Source organism: Achroia grisella, unplaced genomic scaffold (genome assembly GCF_030625045.1).
Source record: "Achroia grisella isolate CSIRO2021 unplaced genomic scaffold, CSIRO_AGI_Agris_v1 utg460, whole genome shotgun sequence".
Lineage (NCBI taxonomy): Eukaryota > Metazoa > Arthropoda > Insecta > Lepidoptera > Pyralidae > Achroia > Achroia grisella.
This window is the reverse complement of record NW_026712870.1, coordinates 1380455-1401873: the sequence shown is the minus strand read 5'-3', so window position 1 is coordinate 1401873 and position 21419 is coordinate 1380455. Positions and strand designations below refer to the sequence as shown.

The following is a 21419-nucleotide window of genomic DNA, read 5'->3' as shown; positions in this document are numbered from 1 at the left end:
AGTTTATTATACACAGAACAATAATTATTGTTAATGATAATATCTAATCAATTTCACAGAAAAAATAATTAGTCAAAAATCACTCCAATACAAGTAACTTCATTTTTAATGACACAATAGATGATTGTCGGAATAAAATACACACACATTGGATTACCCTTACTTCAAAATACAGTCCTAAAGATTGATCGGGTAATTTGTCTATATGCAAAACTGGCAACACTGACAAATTCCAAAATGGCAGAATGCGAGTTCGCTGTGTTATCATGTGAGCCGATGAAATAATGTTTTCTTGATATTATTTGTCGCGAGTGGATTATATATTTGTGATTTAGTGATTTGTGACATAATAAACCATGGCGGACATAAAATCGCCGCCGTACAGTGACATCAAGAGACCTGAGGAGGTGGTCAGGATGACGACGAATGATAGCCTGAAATTTGCAGTTCTTATCGGGCTGATTGAAGTGGGAGAAGTGACCAATCGGGAGGTGGTTAACACGGTTCTACACCTGGTGAGTCCTTCCATTTATTACTGTCCCAAAGAGCCGTCCAGGCGAATTACACGAAGTCCTATTAGATTCATCTTGGAAAGGTTATTGGAATAGACTTTTCGAAGAATGTTTCTTTCATATATTCATATTATAATAAGCTAAATTCTTACACAAGCATAATAATCTTATTAGCGTATAATGGACCGATTAAGGGAATACTTACGTGGTTGTAAAGTGGTGTTTTATCGGAGAGTCGCATCTATTTTTATTGTTTTTATCGATCGTGTTTAGTTGTGAATGGCAAATCGCGCGGTCATCAAGACTTCGACGGCTCGCAGCCGGCAAACGTGCACTGTTTGTTTTGGTTTATTGCTGCCGGTGTCACGAGTTTCGCTTGTTAGAAATCTCGCTGATTTTATCAGCTAGTTTTTCGCTGTTCGCAAAGTTTGTCAACAAATTAAATAAAAAATATAGGTTACTTGAGCGTGAATAGGTGATGACGTCGAGTTACCTTGAATGACACTTTTATGTTGCAATAGACACGTTACGTTCGATGAGCTAATATATTTTATTTCAGATAAGTGGATTGTATTTATTACCTCTTAAGTGTCGAGTATTACCTAGATACGTAACACACCTATTGTGGTATTTATTACTCAGGTTTTAGCTATCGTAATGTCTAAAATGATTACCAAGCTACGTACACGTATAGCTAATGGTTTAATTAATAAAACATGTTATACAAATTACTTATTATTCATAAACAGTGACTATCAAAGTCGTTTGTAGCGTCCTGCAGTGTATATACCTAAGGTTTTGCATGGAAAACTACGGAAGAGAAAATTGCTTGATACTCCTAGGATCCCATACAGTCCTAGTAGAAGTCAGATCAGTAAATAGTTAGAATTTAATCACGATGATTTCCAAGCGGGTACTCGTTTAGTCCCCATTACTAGCAATCCCTCCCTCTCCTGTTTATAATAATATATTACGATATAAGTGCGTTATAATTGTTATAACACACTAGGCGGAATTTCAGCCCTTACGCAAGGTTAGGACGCAATAGAGCCGAGTGTGTTAACTACGCAAATAAATTTACGACGTTCTTCATATTAAATAAAATTAACCATAAAACTGTGCTTCACATTATTGATTTCCCGCCGATTTTTTTTTAAATCAGCGTGCTGCCTACTGTCTTGCGTGCGTTCACTTCGTTTGATTAATAAAATGTAGCAAATAGTGCGCTTATGGAATATGTAACTTCACTATTTGCGTTTATAACACACGCGTGTTTTATGAATTGCTGTATATATATCTAATATATACATATACATATCTAAAACCGGTGAAATTAGATCCACTTTACGAGCAAGTGTGTTTTTTTTTTTATGTGATAATGAAATGGTGCACCCGCCTGCGCTAACGGTTTACTGGCGGGGCACCAGTGGAGGGTGATAATATGAGCATGAGGTCAGGTCAGTTAGCCCATCGTGACAAATTCACATGTATTTTATCACGATGGTTTCCAGGGGGAACCGCGTGGAGGTCAACCTGACATGGTACATTGCTAGCAATGGGGTTATCAATCCACATTACTAACAATCCCCTTCCCCCGAGCAAGTGTGTTGAAAATATTGTATTATACATACTTAGAAGTGAAACTCGTGCCCTTCATAGGTGCTTATCGCGCGGCGGGGCAGCGTTGATCTAAGATTTCTTTAGTGATTTCTAATGTCTCTATAGTACGAACAGTGTATAAAGTCGATTCTATGTGTTGGGCTTCATCTTTCAATAAAATTGTTGTCTTAACGTAATATAAACAAGGTTTAATTCAATGCTCGAATTTAGACGGCCTCGGTGGTCTAGCGGTTTAGCACACTGCTTGACTGCCAATTGTCACAGGTTTGATTCCTCGCATGGTTTTTACTGAATGACAATGAAATGCTGCACCCGCCTGCGCTGACGGTATACGCTTGCGGGGCACCAGTGGAGAATGATAAGATGAACATGAGGTCAGGTTAGTTAGCCCATCGTGAGAAATTCATCAAGAAATTTACGACGATGGTTTCCAGGGGGAATTGCGTGGAGGTCAACCTGACATGGGACATTGCTAGCAGTGAGTTCATTAGTCCACATTACTAACAACCCCATTTCCCCCCTCCTTGCATGTTTTTTTTTCTATGGATGATAATGGAATGGTGCACCCGCCTGCGCTGACGGTTTACGCTGGCGGGGCACCAGTGGAGGATGATAAGATGAACATGAAGTCAGATCAGTTAGCCCAACGTGACAAATTCACCGGGAATGTATCACGATGGTTTCCAGGGGGAACCGCGTGGAGGTCAACCTGACATGGTACATTGCTAGCATTGGGATCATTAGTCCACATTACTAACAATCCCATTTCCCCCCTCCTCGCATGGTACAAGCGTTTGTACACATGAGTATGATTGTTTCTATCGGTCTGGGTGTTTATTACTCTGCTTAGCTTGGGACTAGATAGCGCTGTGTGAATTATCCAAGAATATTATTATATTATAAAAAAATGCGTCGATATATATTCTACTAGCTGTACACGCGACTTAGTCCGCGTGGGATGCAACTTTATTTTTCTAAAATAAAAGTAGACTAAGTTACTCCTTATTACATCAGCTGTCTTTAAGCTATATAACATTACGCTACGACCAATAGGAGCGGAGCTGCAATGAAAAATATTGCAGAAGGTGGATTCAAATTAAACGCAGATGGAATGTAAGATACCAATACAAAGAGATCGCGAAAACTACACCAAGTCGCTGTGTTCCTAGTAACCTAAGTCATTCTATTATGGGAAGGGACTTCACAGAGCCCAACAATGTCAGATCACAAGATTAGATACCATTAATTTCAATCTCTACCGGCTTTATTTAGTTTCATAACTTGTCTCATACACGCTCGTTCTGGAGACTGCTTCACTTGACAGATAGCACTATCTGTCTAATCTTAATAGGTGTATCCCGTACCTTTTTCACGAAATTTTAGCTCATTTGATCAGAATCTCATCTGATAATTAGCGAAAACGCTCCGTAGAATAAATGTAGGCAGGCTGTACAATTAAATATATTGTTTATGTTTTTTTTTATTCTCTTTTATTTGTTTCACCGTTTTTTTTTAATGTATATATTTTGATTTATTTTAAATCTTAGGCTCCCGCTGCGATTTGATACAGGGGATTTTGTTTATGTTTAATATTATTACTGGCAAAGGTCTAGTGTTTCCCAACATGAGGTCCTTGCTCTACAAGGGTATCAATTTGATCGTTAAGTGGGGGTAATTAGAAAATGGACTTTTTATTTATATTACAAGGAATGTGAATATCAAATTGTCATTACATATTTTGATAATATCAATTTCCTCGTGATTTCTTCCTATGACCTACTATTTAAGTTTCTTTAATTTATAAATTACTAACTGTGCCAGCGGTGACGCTGGCATGAAATTTTGTATGTGTATGTTTAAGCTATATCACGAAGTACACATAAAGTTTAAATGAAATCCGTTCAGTAGTTTCTGCATGAAAGAGTAACAAACATCCATGCATACTCACAAACTTTCTCATAATATTATTAAATAAGATATATGTTACTATGTATGGGTATGAGGGGTCATGGTAGTAAAAAGGTTGGGAAACACTGGTCTAGATTATCCTACGAAAGGACCTTAAAAGCAGAAAAACAGTTGATGGTAGCTAAAAACACATCCGAGCGTTTACTTTAAAATATTTGCACGTTTTGGGTTATCGAGAAATTGGGACCTTTATTTTCCTTTGTTTTCCACCCTCGGTTTATAAGTACTTAAGGGTTAGAAAGGGGACGGAGAGATCGGCTTTTCTGTTTGATAACACTTGTCATTTACATTTATTCAATTTAGTAAAGGTGTTGTCCAAAACACGGGTAAGTGTATCATGTTAACTGCTAGGCACATATATTGTGCAAATAAAAACTATTTCAATGGCACAGGGTGGTTACAAAAATAATAAAAAACTGTTTATAATACATGATGATGTGTAAAATGCACGTAAAATTACTGTTGAATAAAGACGCTTCTTTTTTGGTTTTGGATCAAAATACAAATATTTTCGGCTATTTATTGCATTGGTATGAAACATTATGATATCGCAATTATCACATTATTATAGTAAGTATTTATGTCCTGCTAGTGCCAAGGCGTCAGGTGGCAACGGGCCGTAAAACACAATGCCAAAATCTTTCCTCCCTGTACGTGATGAAGCACAAAGATACAGAGTTTCTGGCGCAAATGTACAGGGAAATTATATTCGCATGTTCCCAAGTTATCCCATATAACCTGGGAACATGGGTTCAGTGATCTTGCTAGTATACTTGCATGAGCTGTAGGATACACAGATTAACCAAGGTAGACTGGGGGGAAAGGAGATTGTTAGTAATGTACCATGTCAGTATGACCTCCACGCGGTTCCCCCTGGAAACCATCGTGATAAATTCCTGGGATAAGTTCGTGGTGAGGTTGTCACGATGGGCTAACTAACCTGACCTCATGTTCATCTTATCATCCTCCACTGGTGCCCCGCCAGCGTAAACCGTTAGCGCAGGCGGGTGCACCATTCCATTAACATCCATAAAAAAAACCAAGGTAGACTGGGGGAAAGAGGATTGTGAGTAATATGGATTGATGATCTTAGTGCTAGTAATGTACCATGTCAGGTTGACCTCCACGCGTTCCTCCTGGAAACCATTGTGATTAATTCCTAGTGAATTTGACACGGTGGGCTAACTGGCCTGACCTCATATTCACCTTATCATCCCCCACTGGTGCCCCGCCAGCGTAAACCGTTAGCGCAGGCCGGTGCACCATTTCATTATCATCCACAAAAAGGTAGACATAGTACGACGAAGTCTTCTTTGTAGTTAATTCTCTCTCTCACCTATTTCTGCCACACTATATAAGTTTGGAGGGTGATGTAAGCTCCAGTATGATCGCATGAGCTTTAAGATACACGGATAAACCAAGATACACTTTGTACTAATTCCTCCTCGCGATTAGTTATCTCTCACCTATTTCTGCCAAGCTATGTAAGATATGTTTCGGTTGGAGGGTGAAATGAGGTTGCGAAATTACTGGATATGGAAACATGACCTCTTATTTATATAAGGGATGGTTACTCACCATCAGGTGGGTAGACAGATATATTGTTTTTTCATTTGCAAAATAAAGGAGACTGCAGGCAACAGATTTAGAAACGAACAACTTAAAACACTATCAGATGTAACATGTCGCGAGATATTGCTGTGATCCCATAAATAATTATCCCATTGTATCAACTTATCCGCTCATTCCAATATCAATATTTGTTTTGTACAGGAACTCCTTAAAGGAAGCTTATAATCAGCAAACCAAACTTGTTTAGAATTAACTCCGCGGAATGTTGGATCTGAACATTTCTCTAATGGCAAACAATTGAATGACTTTGGAGGATATTATTATATATAAATTCAAGATAATAAGAAGTAAATACCATGATCTAGTACCAACGATGCTAATAAAGAAGTTACTGGTAGTACAGTTAAGTATAATTAAGAATCAGTATTGTCATATATTGCTTCTGGTAGTAATAAAATAATTTACATTATTTTTAATAAATTAATATGAAATTGAGGACAGGCCTGCGCTGTAAACTAAGCAATAGAAAAATCCACTATACTCCTATCAGGGCGGATCTACCTAAGGGCTTTTTGGTCTGCAGCCCAGGGCTCCGAGGATGCAAAGGGCCTCCACTCCCCATTGATATTTAGCTCTCCATTGAAACGATATTTTTTAGAATATAAAAATATACCTAGAATGTTGAAAAACCTATCATAAGGTTGGCAACCCTAAGATCAATCAACTCATGCAAATGCGAGGAACTTGTAATTTTTGGTCGCTTGTTTTTGGTCGGTGTATTTTTTTAGTTGAGTAATATACGTAGGTATATGAGGTACGATAGGTAGGCCCCTAAGTAGATTTAACCCAGGTTCGCAAAATGCTGGCCCGGAACACCAGTGGAGGATGATGGAATGACGATGAAGTCAGATCAGTAATCGATTTATTCCTAAATTCACGAGGGGCCTAGCGAATTTAGGAATAAACCACAACCATCTCCAGAGAGCTCGAACTTTGTTATTTAAAATGTTGTAAACAACATCAAATGCTTCTACAAAATTCCAATTTTATATTAATTTCTCTATAAAGTTCGGCGCTATTCGTCCTCAATTAATGTTAAAAAACCACTCGGCCTGGGAATTGAATGGAATTATTCGCAACACTGAAAAGTGGCGCGTAGATTTGTAAAAATAAAAGTTAAAAAAATATCCGCCAACGGCAGTTATTTGGTGTCGCGTTTTTAGTGACGTTTTGTCATATTCGACGCTCCCGAACTCTCACTTGGTGTTATTTTTGTAAACCTAATAAATATGGCCTAGTTTGCTTAAGTAACTCATTTTTCTTTCTCTCATACTCCCGTTTTTCCTTTCTCTCCATTGATAGAAATAGAAATAGAAATAATCTTTATTCAAATAAACTTAATATAAGCTTCTGAATAGGCAAGTTTTTTGATTCTACCGCTTATTCGGAATGCAGATTCATCATAAGAAGAATAAGCAAGAAACTTGTGTGTTGTGTTGCTCTTTTAAATAAATATTGATTAACTTATATTTAATTAATAACAAGGATTAGGTACAAGGATATGATTATACATATGCATATTATATGTATGTAATTGTATTTTCTGTGAGAGGAGCAATAAAGAGTTTCATTTATTCATATTATATATTAGGTATAAATATATCTTATTAATATTGTAAACGGAGAAGTTTGTGAGTATGGATAGATGTTTCTTATTCTTTCACGCAAAAACTACTGAACGGATTTTTATGAAACTTTATAGTAATGTAACTTGCTTATATATCAGAATAACATATAGGTTGTAAATTTCACGCGGGTAAAACCGCGAGAACAGTTAGTATATATATATTTGTATTGGTACGTGCGCCATCTACTCTCTCATATCTTTATCATTATCATTATCATTATTTCATATCTCTCATATCTTTACCTTCTGCTTAAAGATTGTTTAGCGATGAGACCGCCTTTTCTATTAATTTACGTAAATTGTTTGTATTAATTTCTGTATCTGGTACAGTGTATATATAAATAAATGTTTGTTTTCTAAATGCTGAATTATTTTTCTTACAGTGGAAGTTACGAACTCTGAGTCGGACACTTACCCACACGTCTGGTCATGTTACCTGTGTATGAAAATATCTGAAAAAAAAAATACTTGTACATTTTCAAACAGGCCGAAAACCAGTTGGAACAATCAGAAAACAACTTCCACATAGAATAACATATAAATGCCGAAATTTATTAATTTTAATGTAAAATTGATCATATGAATTCAATTTCATATTAAAATTTCGAGCGCAGTTTGTGTTGGTACTGAAAATCGACCACAATGTGCTATAAATTGTAACTACTCTGTACATATGTCACTTCTTCCTTCTCTGTATCTCAATTGTGAATGTAATAAAATGTGTTTTAACTTGTTATACATATTTTTAATTAATAACCAAAGCCTAAAGAAAACGATCTATAATAGTCTGTCTGAAGATTATAAATTTAACTATTATAAATTTTACACTGTTCTTAATAGGGAAAGTTATAAGTTCAGTATATAAATTTGCAACTTGGTGTTTATCCTTTACTACAATAATTATATTCAGTTAAGGTTAAATTTAAGATTATTTCAATAAAGAATTCACTATTCCACTCTTAAGTAAAGAGCAATATGCAAGTTTCTTGCTTATTCTTGTAATGAGACAGCTTTCCGAATTAGCTGTATACTAGCTACCCACCCCGGCTTCGCACGGGTGTACATGCATTATACACATAAACCTTCCTCTTAAATCTATTAAAAAAAAACTGCTTCAAAATCCGTTGCGTAATTTTAAAGATTTAAGCAAGCATAGGGACGGACAGACAGCGATAGTGACTTTGTTGTAAAAAATTAAAAAAATGTGATGACTGTTCAAAAGTGCTTCAATGTAAGTTTATTTGAATAAATGATTATTTATTCTATTTTAATAAAGGTTAAGACATAATTTTAAGTGTTAGCTTAAAACACAGATCGGTAAAAATTGGATCCAATATAGATCTGGATGATGTAACACTTACATACTCTGGCATTTTATGGTGCTTTTCAAACGTGTCTATAAAAATAGTTCAATCAGGTGTAAACCATTGATTGTTAATTAAGAATTTTAGCGCAAAAAGATAAAGAATACTTTTTTATGGATGATAATGGAATGGTGCACCCGCCTGCGCTAACGGTTTATGCTGGCGGGGCACCAGTAGAGGATGATAGGATGAACATGAGGTCAGGTCAGTTAGCGCATTGTGACATTGACCAGGAATTTGTCAGGATGGTTTTGAGGGGGAACCGCGTGGAGGTCTACCTGACATGGTACATTGCTAGTAATGGGGTCATCAGTCCACATTACTAACAATCCCTTTCCCCCCAACTAACTGTGGTTTATATTATCATCTCTAATTAGTTCGTTGTACCGTTAACTATATTTTTAACGTTACATTAACTACGTAATAGTGTTATGTCACGATACTTTCTCGTGTTCTTGACCGCGACCTTCCTTATGCATTCACTCAGCGCAGTTTTATAACCGGTTCAATCAAGCTGTCAGTTTAGATGTCATAATCGAAGAAGGAAGGTAAATATAATATGAAAACACTACTGAAGACAATAGCTGTATGGGCTGAGTTCTTTTGCCTTTCCCTCAAAAGGGAAAAACCGAACCAAAAAAAAGAAGGAAGGGGAATTGTGAGTAATGTGGATATGTTAGGAATGAGGTCATTAACCCTGTTGCTAGGGGGGAAGGGGATTGTTAGTAATGTGGATTGATAACCCCATTGCTAGCAATGTACCATGTCAGGTCGACCTCCACGCGGTTCCCCCTGGAAACCATCATGTTAAATTCCTGGTGAATTTGCATGATGGGCTAACTGACCTGACCTCATGTTCATCTTATCATCCTCCACTGGTGCCCCGCCAGCGTAAACCGTTAGCGCAGGCGGGTGCACCATTCCATTATCAACCCTCAAAAAAAAAAAACCCTGTTGCTAGCATGTCAGATGGACCTCCATGCTGTTCACCCTGGAAAGGATTATGTTAAATACCTAGTGAATTTGCCAAGATGGGCTAACTGACGTGACCTCATTCATTCTGTCATTCTCCTGTGTTATGGGTACTAGACAACTCATACTTACATAGATACATTTTTTTTTGTAAACACATATATACATAGAAAGCATCCATGCCGATGGAAACAATCTTAATAATGACGTGCGAGGTTTTGAATCCGCGACCAAAGTAAAGCAGTGTGCTAAACCACTAAACCACCGAGGCCCTCAATGTAAAGTAATATACTTACTCGCATATAAAGTAATAGTTACTGTAATTATTACTTTATTAGTTTTTTTTTATGAATGATAATGTAATGGTGCCTACGCTAGCGGTTTATTAAAATCAAATAAAATCAAAATATCTTTATTCATGTAGGTCTAATACAGACTCTTATGATGTCAAATCTACCGTCAGTTCGGAATGCTTTCGAGATGAGAACTGACAAGAATTTACGCTCGCGGAGCACCAGTGGAGACAAGATGAACCCTCCACGTTCATCTTATCTCCACTGGTGGTCAAGCTGACATGGTACATTGATAGCAATGGGGTTCCGCTGGTCAAGCTGACATGGTACATTGATAGCAATGAGGTTCCGCTGGTCAAGCTGACATGGTACATTGATAGCAATGAGGTTCCGCTGGTCAAGCTGGCATGGTACATTGATAGCAATGGGGTTCCGCTGGTCAAGCTGACATGGTACATTGATAGCAATGGGGTTATTAGTCCATATTACCTGTACAATTAGTTAGATACACTCATCTCAAGGCAATCACTCTCGCGTCTGAAAAATATGTGGACGTTTTTTCAAACGGCGCCCGCCGTTTATGCTCTGTTGAGAGCAGACGCGCCGCTCTTTGATCTTTTTTATCCCGTCGACTCTTGTTTTCGTATTGTTATTACATACTTATTGTAAGACGCTTATTGAAATGAAACAACCTGGCTATTACACGCGACTTCGTCTGCGCAGAATTAAATTTGTTTCTGTTATAATAAGAAAAATCTATAATAAAAACAGCATAATAGCATCGGTGCTTCTCATCCGATGGTCGCGGGTTCGACTCCTCCTTCCATAGTTGTATAAAAAAAATATATGTTAGAAACTCCCATTTTCTAATCTTTAAATAGTCTAACAGCATAATTAGATAAATAAACACTAATTAATCTACATCGACGTAGATTGTAAGTATATAATAAGTATAAGATAATATTCTTTTGCTGTTATTCTTTGTTGGTCCTCTTGTTGTACGTGTTTAATGGAAAATAATGTTACTAACGAACTGTAATCACCAGGACAGTTATTATACGATTAATTAGTTAGCGAAATATATTTAATTTCTGTGATTGTGACTAATTACTCCCCGTTGTCCAAGTTCGAGAGATGGATCACGTTTAAGCTGAATAAAAAAAACAATTGAAAGAAGAAAATTGAATGTTGCACATTTTTTTAAGAGAAGAATCTCGCATGTAAAAAAATTTCACTCGAAAATATACTATGAAGGTTTTATGTCAGTTCAAATTATTCATTACTATAGAATGGCAATTTCATACTTTAACCCGAATTGCGTTCGCGAAATACGTTCAAAAGGTTAAAATTTGACCTATGTTCAGTCTACAGAACTGTGTATACGTATGCAAAAACTTTATGATGATTCGTTGAGCCGTTAACGCGTGAAAGTGTAAAAGCAAATGCTCGTTTTGCATTTACTATATTACTAGTTATTTTCCGCAACTTAGCTTGCTTTTTTTAGATATTAGATGGTCTATATTCCTTCTGATGCAGTCTATTTTCAAAGGAAATTTCATTGAGTCGTTTAAACGGTAACTAACACACAGCCAGGGGGGGGGGAGGGATTGTTAATAATGTGGATTGATAACCCCATTGCAAGCAATGTACCATGTTAGGTTGACCTCCACGCGGTTCCCCCTGGAAACCATCGTGATAAATTCTTAGTGAATTTGTCACGATGGGCTAACTGACCTGACCTCATGCACATCTTGTCATCCTCCATTGGTGCCCCGCCTGCGTAAACCGTTAGCGCAGGTGGGTGCACCATTCCAGTATCATCCATAAAAAAAAACCTTAAATTCAGTGAGGTCGATCCGTGAGGCCTGTGAAGACATCTTGGAGATTTCTGCGCTTTCGGGATTAGTTTGGCTGGCTACTTTAGTAGTCTCGGCTCTACACGCACAACGGTCCAACTTAAATTTACATTTAACTTGAACTCCATTTGACGGCCTCGGTGGTCAAGCGGTTCACCCTGGAAACCATCGTGATAAATTCTTAGTGAATTTGTCACGATGGGCTAACTGACCTGACCTTATGCTCATCTTATCATCCTCAATTGGAGCCCCGATAGCGTAATCCGTTAGATGATGAACATTCCATTATCATCCATAAAAAAACACACAGCCACAGCAAATTTATTGGCTCGCTTCTTATATAAGAAAAAAACATTTATTTTCCCATCTTTAAATAGATCTTTGAAATAGATATGATAGACTTAGGCTGTCAGGTGCACTGTCAGCAAACTGCTACGCAACCAAATAGATAATCGCGTAGAACGCGTTTTGGAACGTATAGGATTTAATATTCTACCGATTACGTGAGTCCTCGTGTCTGACTGTTTGTTTGCAACCGCTACTGTTTTTTTTCGGACTACATTAATGCTGTTGGCCGCAGCTGGCCTTTACAGCTTCACCGGACGTTAGGGGGCGAGTGCAGATGACACTCTAAACCCGCGGAAGGACTTATGGAGCGGCTGAAGGCCAACTCCCGCCTGACGGATACGACTTTAGTCTGAGGGCACCACTAGGGCTTCGAACCTCGTCTCAGGCCGTCGTAATTTCGATCCCCGTTTGAATTGGACGGGGAATCGATCGGAGGGGAACCGCTACGGTACGCACAAGTCACGCTAGTAATTGTCCCACTATGCGAGCATTGCAACTATTAAATTTATTTTTGGGTAAGGTCCGAGACGCTCACGGATCTTCTGTGTGTATGTCAGCGTCTTGGACCTTACCTTGCCTTCTATCTATACATCTATACATATAAATAAAATTGGAGTGTCTGTTTGTAATATTGAAATAACCGTTTTATACTGCATGCCTATGAATATAAATACGGAACGTACACAAATGAAACACTTTTTAAAATTTTTGTCTGTCTGTCTGTCGGTCTGCTTGTTCCGGCTAATCTCTGAAACGCCTGAACCAATTTTAACGGGACTTTTTTTGGCAGGTAGCTGATGTAATAGGGAGTAACTTAGGCTACTTTTATTTTAGAAACATTATTTTATTGTAGAAAAATGAAGTATAATTCCACGCCGACGAAGTCGCGGGTACAGCTAGTAATAAATAAAATAAGAATGTACGTCTATCTATATAGTTAAGTAGTGTGGCAGTTAGCTTTAAGTTTATATTGTGTTAATTGAATAAATAAATATTAATATGGACTAGTTGTTACCCGCGACTTCGTCTACTCTTTATATAAGCTTTTATCCCCAACATTTTGTATTCTCCTATATATTTTTGAGAAAAAAAAAACTTATAATATAGCTTCACATTAAATTTAACTAACATCAGTTTGGCCGTATAGTTATGTAAAATTAATATACACACAGACGCATTGTTCTTTATTTAAATAAACTTATATTTAAGCATTTTTGAATAGTCCTACGTATTTTTTAAATGTACCGCTCACTCGGAAAGCTGTCTCATCACAAGAAGAACGAGCAAGAATCTTATGTGTTGCTCTTTTAAGTAATTGTTGTAAGTTTACAATTTTAAGCTGAAATCGAAAATGTGATTACTGACTACCAATTAATTCATTAGAGTCAAAATAATGAATACGCAATCAACTGGTTAAGACATTAAATAAGATTATATCAGTCGTAGTAATTAGATCACACCAGTTCCTGTAAGGAACACTTGTTCACAAGTATGACGGATGAGCTAGCCATCACTGTTACTATTCTGCTTCATAACATACGTATATAATAATCATAATAATAATATAATATCCCTAGACAATTTACACAGCGCCATCTAGTTATATTGAATTAAATATTATACAATTTTAGTAATTAAATATATACAATTTCAAATTATTAATTATTATTACTATTTTATTATTATTATTATATATTATATAAAAAATAACTCGTCCTCCTCTCTTCTCTTCCGCTTGCTGTGCCCAACAGGGTCCATAATTAACCTACTTTGAAATGTACCTGTCTATCTATTTACTGTAAAATTATGGAATGCAAAGCTTAAATAAATAAATAAATAAATAAATAAATAGTTCCAAGCTAAGCAGAGCTTGTGTTATGGGTACTTGACAACTGATATACATAGATACTTTTTGTAAATACATATATAATGTAATAGAGAACACCCAGACCGATAGAAACAACCATACTTATGAATGTTAATGTTTTGTATCGGGCGAGGAATCGAACCCGCGACCATCGGAAGTAAAGCGGTATGCCAAACCGCTATACCACCGACGCCGTCTATGGGTACTAGACAAGTAATGTACATACATAGATACTTTTTTTTGTAAATAGAGAACACCCAGACCGATATAAACAACAATACTTATGAATACAAATGTTGGTACCGTGCGAGGAATCGAACCCGTGACTATCGGAAGTAAAGCAGTGTGCCAAACCGCTATACCACCGAGGTCGCCAATGTAAATAACGTATACGTATATATTACAGTGCAAAAAAATGAAAAGCCCAGAAATCTGACTTAGTCCTCTTTACTTAACAAGGCATTTGGTTTCATAAAATTAATTACTTTATTATTTGTACAGGATATTTAACTTTGTGAAATGTAAAATGAAACACTTGATTAAAAAAACAGGCACCTATGTTACACACCAACTGTTAGCCGCGACTTCGTCTGTAAAAAAGGCTTTATTTGACTCCTTTCTAATTATTGATTGAAATAAAAATTACCCTACGATTTATTTGTATTATTACTGTAATAGTACCTGCTATATAGATAGTATATATATAGAAAACACCCAGACGGATTCGAACAGTCATACTCATGAATACAAATGTGTGCACCATGCGAGGAATCGAACCCGGGACCATAGTAAGTAAAGCGGTAACAATATTATCTATTATTAAGTAACTGAATATTGTTACCGCTGTACTGCTTTACCGAATATGGTTTCTGTTACACACCAATCCCTCGTGTATATATATATATTTTGTATGTATTTTTTAATGCCACATTATACACAAAGCTCTACAAAAAATAAAGTAAATATATATGGGGGACAGCCCTTGTTAAAAAAATTAAAAAAGCCCTAAAAATAAAAAATAAATGTTAGGGGTGGACAACCCTTATCACTTAGGGGTATGAAAAATAGATAGTAGCCGATTCTCAGACCGCCGGTTTTCAGAGAGGAATTGACAGTGTACATTTTTAATTAATTAATTAATTATTATTAATTTTTTCCCGGCAGAAAGCACAGTACTGAATATGCATATAAAATTTCATAAAAATCTGGTTTTCATAAAAGTCGTTTCGGAGTGGTAACTAAAATTGTGACACGAGAATTTTATATATTTTTGTTATTAAATTTAAACAACACTTGTAAAAAACAAATTTCTCTCGTTTACCTATTTACCGTAATTGCATCCCTATATTGTAATTAAATTGTACAATGTTTATGTCCCGGGTTTGAATTGTACCCCAATTAGGGGGTAATTTGTGCTTAATGTCCATACAATATCCGGTTCTAGATTACAGAGAGCAGAATAGAATTCAGTATAACAGTGCTCTTAACTTCTGCTAGCTTCTGTTTGTTGTTACATAGATTAATAATAATAATAATCTCAGGACGATTCACACAGCGCCATCTAGTCCCAAGTTAAGCTGGCTAAAGCTTGTGTTACGGGTACTAGATAACTGATACAAGTTCACAGATTTTTTTTTTTTCGTAAATACATATTATACATACAAACCCAGACCGATACGGATCATACTCGTGAATACAAATGTTTGGACCGTGCGAGGATTCGAACCCGTGACCATAGGACGTAAAGCGGTTTACTAGATCACCGAGGTCATCAGTTTTCAGAGAGGGATTGACAGTGTACATTTTTAATTAATTAATTAATTTATTTATTATTATTATTATAACACTTTATTGCACCAACATATAACTGTACTCTACTCTAACTCTAACTCGTCATTCAAGTAATCGTTTAGTGAGAAATAGACTTGCATATATATATGTATATACACAAATATATGAGATGGTTACCATTTACTATCATGCCAGAAGGTTTTTTGCCATCCAATATACGAAAAAAAACATTTTTATCAGCAAATTTCTCTATAATTGTACAGTGCGTGACTCTAGTATCGCAGTTTGTCCTGCGTTGTGTCGTGTCCGGCGTGATAGATGACGGCGGACGGCGGACGGTAGGCGTGGTCACCACCACAACGCGCCGTCACCCCGGTCCTATAATTGATTTGTATAACGGTGGCCTCACCTAGCAGCTACCTTGTTTTATGTTGATCGATGCGATACGGACAGACGGCCGGACATTCGATTAACTTTGTATTTGTTCTTCATCATCACGGTATTATGCTGTAGTGGTTGACTACTTAGCTTTATAACTCAAGGGTCGTCAATACGAATACGGTAATGTACGTGATTAGGCGATGGTTGCTACTTACCACCAGGTGGCCCTTGCTTGCTATTTATAAAAAAAAACTAGCTAGTCGCCCTGGCTTCGCCCGGGTGTAGATGTATTATATGTATAAACCTCCTCTTGGATCACTCTATCTATTAAAATAACCGATTCAAAATCCGTTGCGTAGTTTTAAAGATTTAAGCATACATAGGGACGGACAGACAGCGACAACGACTTTGTTTTATACTATGTATTGATATATAGGTCTCTATATTTCCTCTCTACCAAGTTGTGCTCAGTTCTATCCAGTTAAAAAATTCAAGAGCCATTGCAGATTGTAATATTTTTTTGTCCGAGAGTTTTTGCCAACGCGCTTAGTTTATTTTCTTTCCTTTTTGTTTCTCTGTCAAGTGTTGAATAATTATAACTGTTGTTTAAAACTTTTGATTGTTACTCGTTGATTACAGTTTCCTAAAATATATATATAATTGGTAATCATTTTCTTGTTGTTTCTTTGCTGTTCCTAAAAGTTATATATTTATATATTATCATTGGAATGGGCAACAATTTAAGGGTTAATCTGATGGTAAATGGTGAGCTCAGCGTATGGACCTGAAACACCAGGAGTATATTAAGGTTTCTTAAGGGTCGAAAACACGTGCGCGTTGTCGACCCTTATAATAATAATAATAATAAAGCCTTTTATTTCCATAACCATCCAGAAGTTTGTACAAATAAAAAAAAGAAAGTGTTAGTAATTTTTTTTTATCTAATTGTTAGTATTATAGTATTACAATTATAATTATATTATTTGTAGATATGGACCCCTCTTTGGGTGAAGGCCTCCTCCATCTTTTTCCAATATTCTCTCGTCTCGTTTTTCCTATAGCTAACCAGTCTTTTCCTATATAGTCCACATCATCAGCCCACCGTCTTATTGGTCTTCCAACTTTCCTATTTCCCTTTGGTCCTTTCCATTTTGTAGCTTTAATAGTCCATCTACCATCTGTAACACGTGAGATGTGACCTGCCCATTGCTATTTGAGTTGCAGGGCCTGCTTGACTGCATCGGTTAATTTCATTTGCAGTCTAATTTTTTCACTTCTTATTTTATGTTTCTTTCTCATACCCATCTCAACCAACATCTCTCCATTGCTCTTTGTGTTGTTAAATTTTTTTGTGATGTTCTTTTTGTAAACGTCCATGTTTGGCTGGCATATACTAAACAGTGCAAAAGGCATGTATCAAAAACTTATTTCTTCATGTATATGGGGTAGTTACCTTTGAAAATTTCTTTAAGTTATCGACCCTTAAGAAACCTTAATATACTCTTCACGAGAAACCCCATGCTGTTATCTCTAGAGAAAACCTCGGCAGTTAATTCCACAATCTGCACATTTGTCCGTGAATCACTTATTCGAGGTTCCACTGAAAATCAGCGTCGTGGCTTTTGAGATGGCATAATGCTGAGATGGGCCCCTTATGTGATGTGTATCAGTACAGTGACGCGGTGACGATGCTCCGCAGTGGTGGATGGGAAATACATTTTACTTTATTATTATTATTTAGTATTGGTTTATTATTATTTATTTGTTTGTTACTATGTTGTTCATTTATTTATTTATTTTTCGGTATATAATGATTTCATCTCTAATTTACTGCATTGTTTTTATTTACGTTTATCTTATGTAATAATTTGGGATATGTCCGCCATTGTACCATTTATTTTTTTTAAACATATGTATCTAAATATATATAACTCAAAGGTGACTGACATAGTGATCTATCAACGCACAGCCCAAACCACTGGACGGATCGGGCTGAAATTTGGCATGCACCTAGATGTTATGACGTAAGCATCGGCTAAGAAAGGATTTTGATTTATTCTACCCCCAAGGGTATGAAATAGGGGATGAAAGTTTGTACGAAACTTTGTCAATTTTAAACCAATCGGGCTGAGACTTTGCATGCATAAAGCTACTATGACATAGGCATCACCAAAGAAAGGATTTTGATAAATTCCACCCCTAAGGGCATAAATTAACGCGAGCGAACCCGCGGGCAAAAGCTAGTTTGTTAATATTTTGTACAACAATGAATTTAATAGAGCAACATGCAAGTTTTCGGATGGTTCTTCTCATGATGAAAAAATTACCGAACGGATTTTGATGAAACTAGTAAGTAATATTATACATCAGAATAACATATAGGCTATAAATTTCACGCGAGCACAGCTAGTAATTTGTAAATGTTATTAAAACAATATGCAATGAGGTGAGTTGGGTATCCTGTACGCCTGTCGATCAATACCTTTACTGTGTCAATACGCTTGTACGGCCTGCAGACCACGCGTGACGTCACTGTCCACCCTCGCTGCAGCCAGTTATTACGTCATCACTACATACAAATGATTTCTATGTTTTTGTAGAAAACCGTAAATATAATATTAAATATAACCTATTGTTCCTGAATAACTGGACAAGACTTTGTATGACAATTTATGAAATCGGTCCAGTAGTTTTGGAGTTCATTCGTTACAAACATACAAGAATACAAATCGGCTTTTTATAATATTGTAACGACCTCGGTGGTCTAGCGGTCTAGCACACCGCTTTACGTCCGATGGTCGCGGGTTCGATTCATCGCACGGCACAAACATTTGTATTCATGAGTATGATTGTTTGTATCGGTCTGGGTGTTTTCTGTGTATAATATGTATGTATTTACGAAAAAAAATTATCTGTGTACTTGTATCAGTTATCTAGTATACGTAACACAAGGTTTAGCTAGCTTACCTTGGGTCTAGATGATGCTGTATGAATTGTCCTGAGATTATTATATATATTAATAGCTGTTCCGGCAAACGTTGTTTTGCCATATAAATTAATAACGCTATAAAAAATAGGGGTTGATGATAGAAGGGTGAAAGTTTAGGATTGTATGTATTTTGTATGTTGTATCATAAAAAATTAGAAACTAAAAATTTTGTCTAAAAATTAAAAAAAATTTAGGAGTGGACTACCCCTAACATTTATGGGTATGAAAAATAGATGTTGGCCGATTCTCAGACCTACTCAATACGCTCACAAAATTTCAGGATAATCGGTCAAGCCGTTTCGGAGGAGTATGGGAACGAAAACTGTGACACGAGAATTTTATATATAAGATTATTATAATATTAGCGTAGATAAGATAATCACCTACTCATATAATCCAAACTAACAAACGAATATAAAATCGATTTGCCTTAACCGTGAAACAAATTCTGTACCTCAATCACTTGAAGTAACACTCGTGAATCATGTTCTTGTCCCTTATTTATCGTGTCAGACGGTGTCCCTTACGATTGGCTATGTGTTATTTAACTAAACTGTACATACACTGTACCAGTCCAAGGAATGATATAAAACGGACGTTTTTTTGTAGAACGAACTTACAAAACGAATAGTACCAGTTCAAGGAATGATATAAAGCGGACCTTTTTTTGTAGAACGAACTTACAAAACGAAAATCACACAATTCAGATCAGCGTTGGTATTCTGTAAGCGTCTTAACAATTCATTTCGATTTCGATTTGTCGACAGCCTCGGTGGTCTAGTGGTTTAGCATACCACTTTACTATCCGATGATCGAGGGTTCGATTCCTCGCATAGTACAAACTTTTGTATTCATGAGTATAATGGTTTATGTAGGTCTGGGTGTTTTCTATGTATAATATGTTTTATTTACAAATAAAAAATGCGTCTAGTACCCATAACACAAGCTCTGCTAAGATTGGGTCTAGATGACGTTGTGTGAATTGTCTTGAGATATTGCTGCAGAGCATTATGCTGAGTTGTGGTCCACATTGACTCCGTTTTTTAATGTGTAAATTATTCTTGTATTTCTTATGTTTTCTTATGTCTTGATTAATACCAGCTGCTGAGTTTCAACACCGTACAAAACTGAAATCTATTCTATTCTGAATGATATTATTTGTTCGAGCGCTATAGAACATGAACGATTGACAGCCGCTAAAGCAATGGTATTTCCTTTGAACCTACGACGTCACGATATTGCGTACCTTATTAATTAGACAATTAGTTCCTTGTAATATAATAACTCGTATTAAATATAATAATTTACAGTCCACTACTCATTTTATTTACGAGTCATCGACATAATATTATTATTATTTCAGTAATCGCTTCACTCAAAGCATTTGGAAATATAAAGTTCCTACTGAGCTATAGAGTTGTCTATATTTCTAAAAAAATCACCGTATACCATTGTAGTATATATAGTCTTTGGCATAATTAATATTGTTCATAACGTACTCTGTGCAGTTGACAGAGCCTGATTGTAAAAAATGGCGGGAACGGCCTAATTAAATATAATAATTTAGCATTTTATTTATTTAAATATTTAAATACAACAAATACGAGTAATAATTCACGTGTGTAATTAAGTCTGCATTAATAAAATTGTATTGTTAATGTATGTGATGGCTGGTTACGGAAACATAATGTTCGTTTTACCTCCATCCCGCTCTCGAGCGTGTGGCGCTGCAGTCGCTGTCGAGTTCAACAGAATACGAGTGTACGATCTCACCGCGGATTCCGCTTTCGAATTCGCAAGTGATGCTTACAGAATAGCTCTAGAACCCGGAGCTACGAACGACAAAAAGAAAATGTTTCTACAATATCTGCGATTGTCATTCGTAAGATCGGTGCCAGACTATTGCTGCGGGCGGTTTGTTAGAGACCATGGCGTTGGCGGATAGCTGGAAGAAGACGGTTATGTTTTTCCAATATATCCCGATATAAGTTACTGTATTGTTCAATACAATTTTTTTTTATTTTAAAAGTATTGGAATTCATGTTCTTAGAAATTGTTCGACATGATGTCTACTTCCATCGACAGGGAATTCATTCCCTCACGTTCGAGCTGAGTGGTCTCGGACAGTGCGGTTTCAGAGCTTCCTCCTGTGTACACTTAGATTGTGGAATGAACTACTTGACGAGGTTTTCTCTAGAG

At 36.4% G+C, this 21419-nt stretch overlaps 1 protein-coding gene across 1 annotated transcript in view; it reads left to right on the top strand.

The window, feature by feature from the left end:
- Nucleotides 1-247: 247 nt before the first annotated feature.
- The window catches only part of LOC131845205 (neurobeachin), a 508146-nt gene continuing 486974 nt past the window's right edge, over nt 248-21419 (top strand). The window contains exon 1 of the mRNA XM_059194246.1: nt 248-515. Within this exon, the coding sequence (XP_059050229.1) occupies nt 357-515 (159 nt within the window). The 5' untranslated portion in view covers nt 248-356. The remainder of the gene's footprint in view (nt 516-21419) is intronic.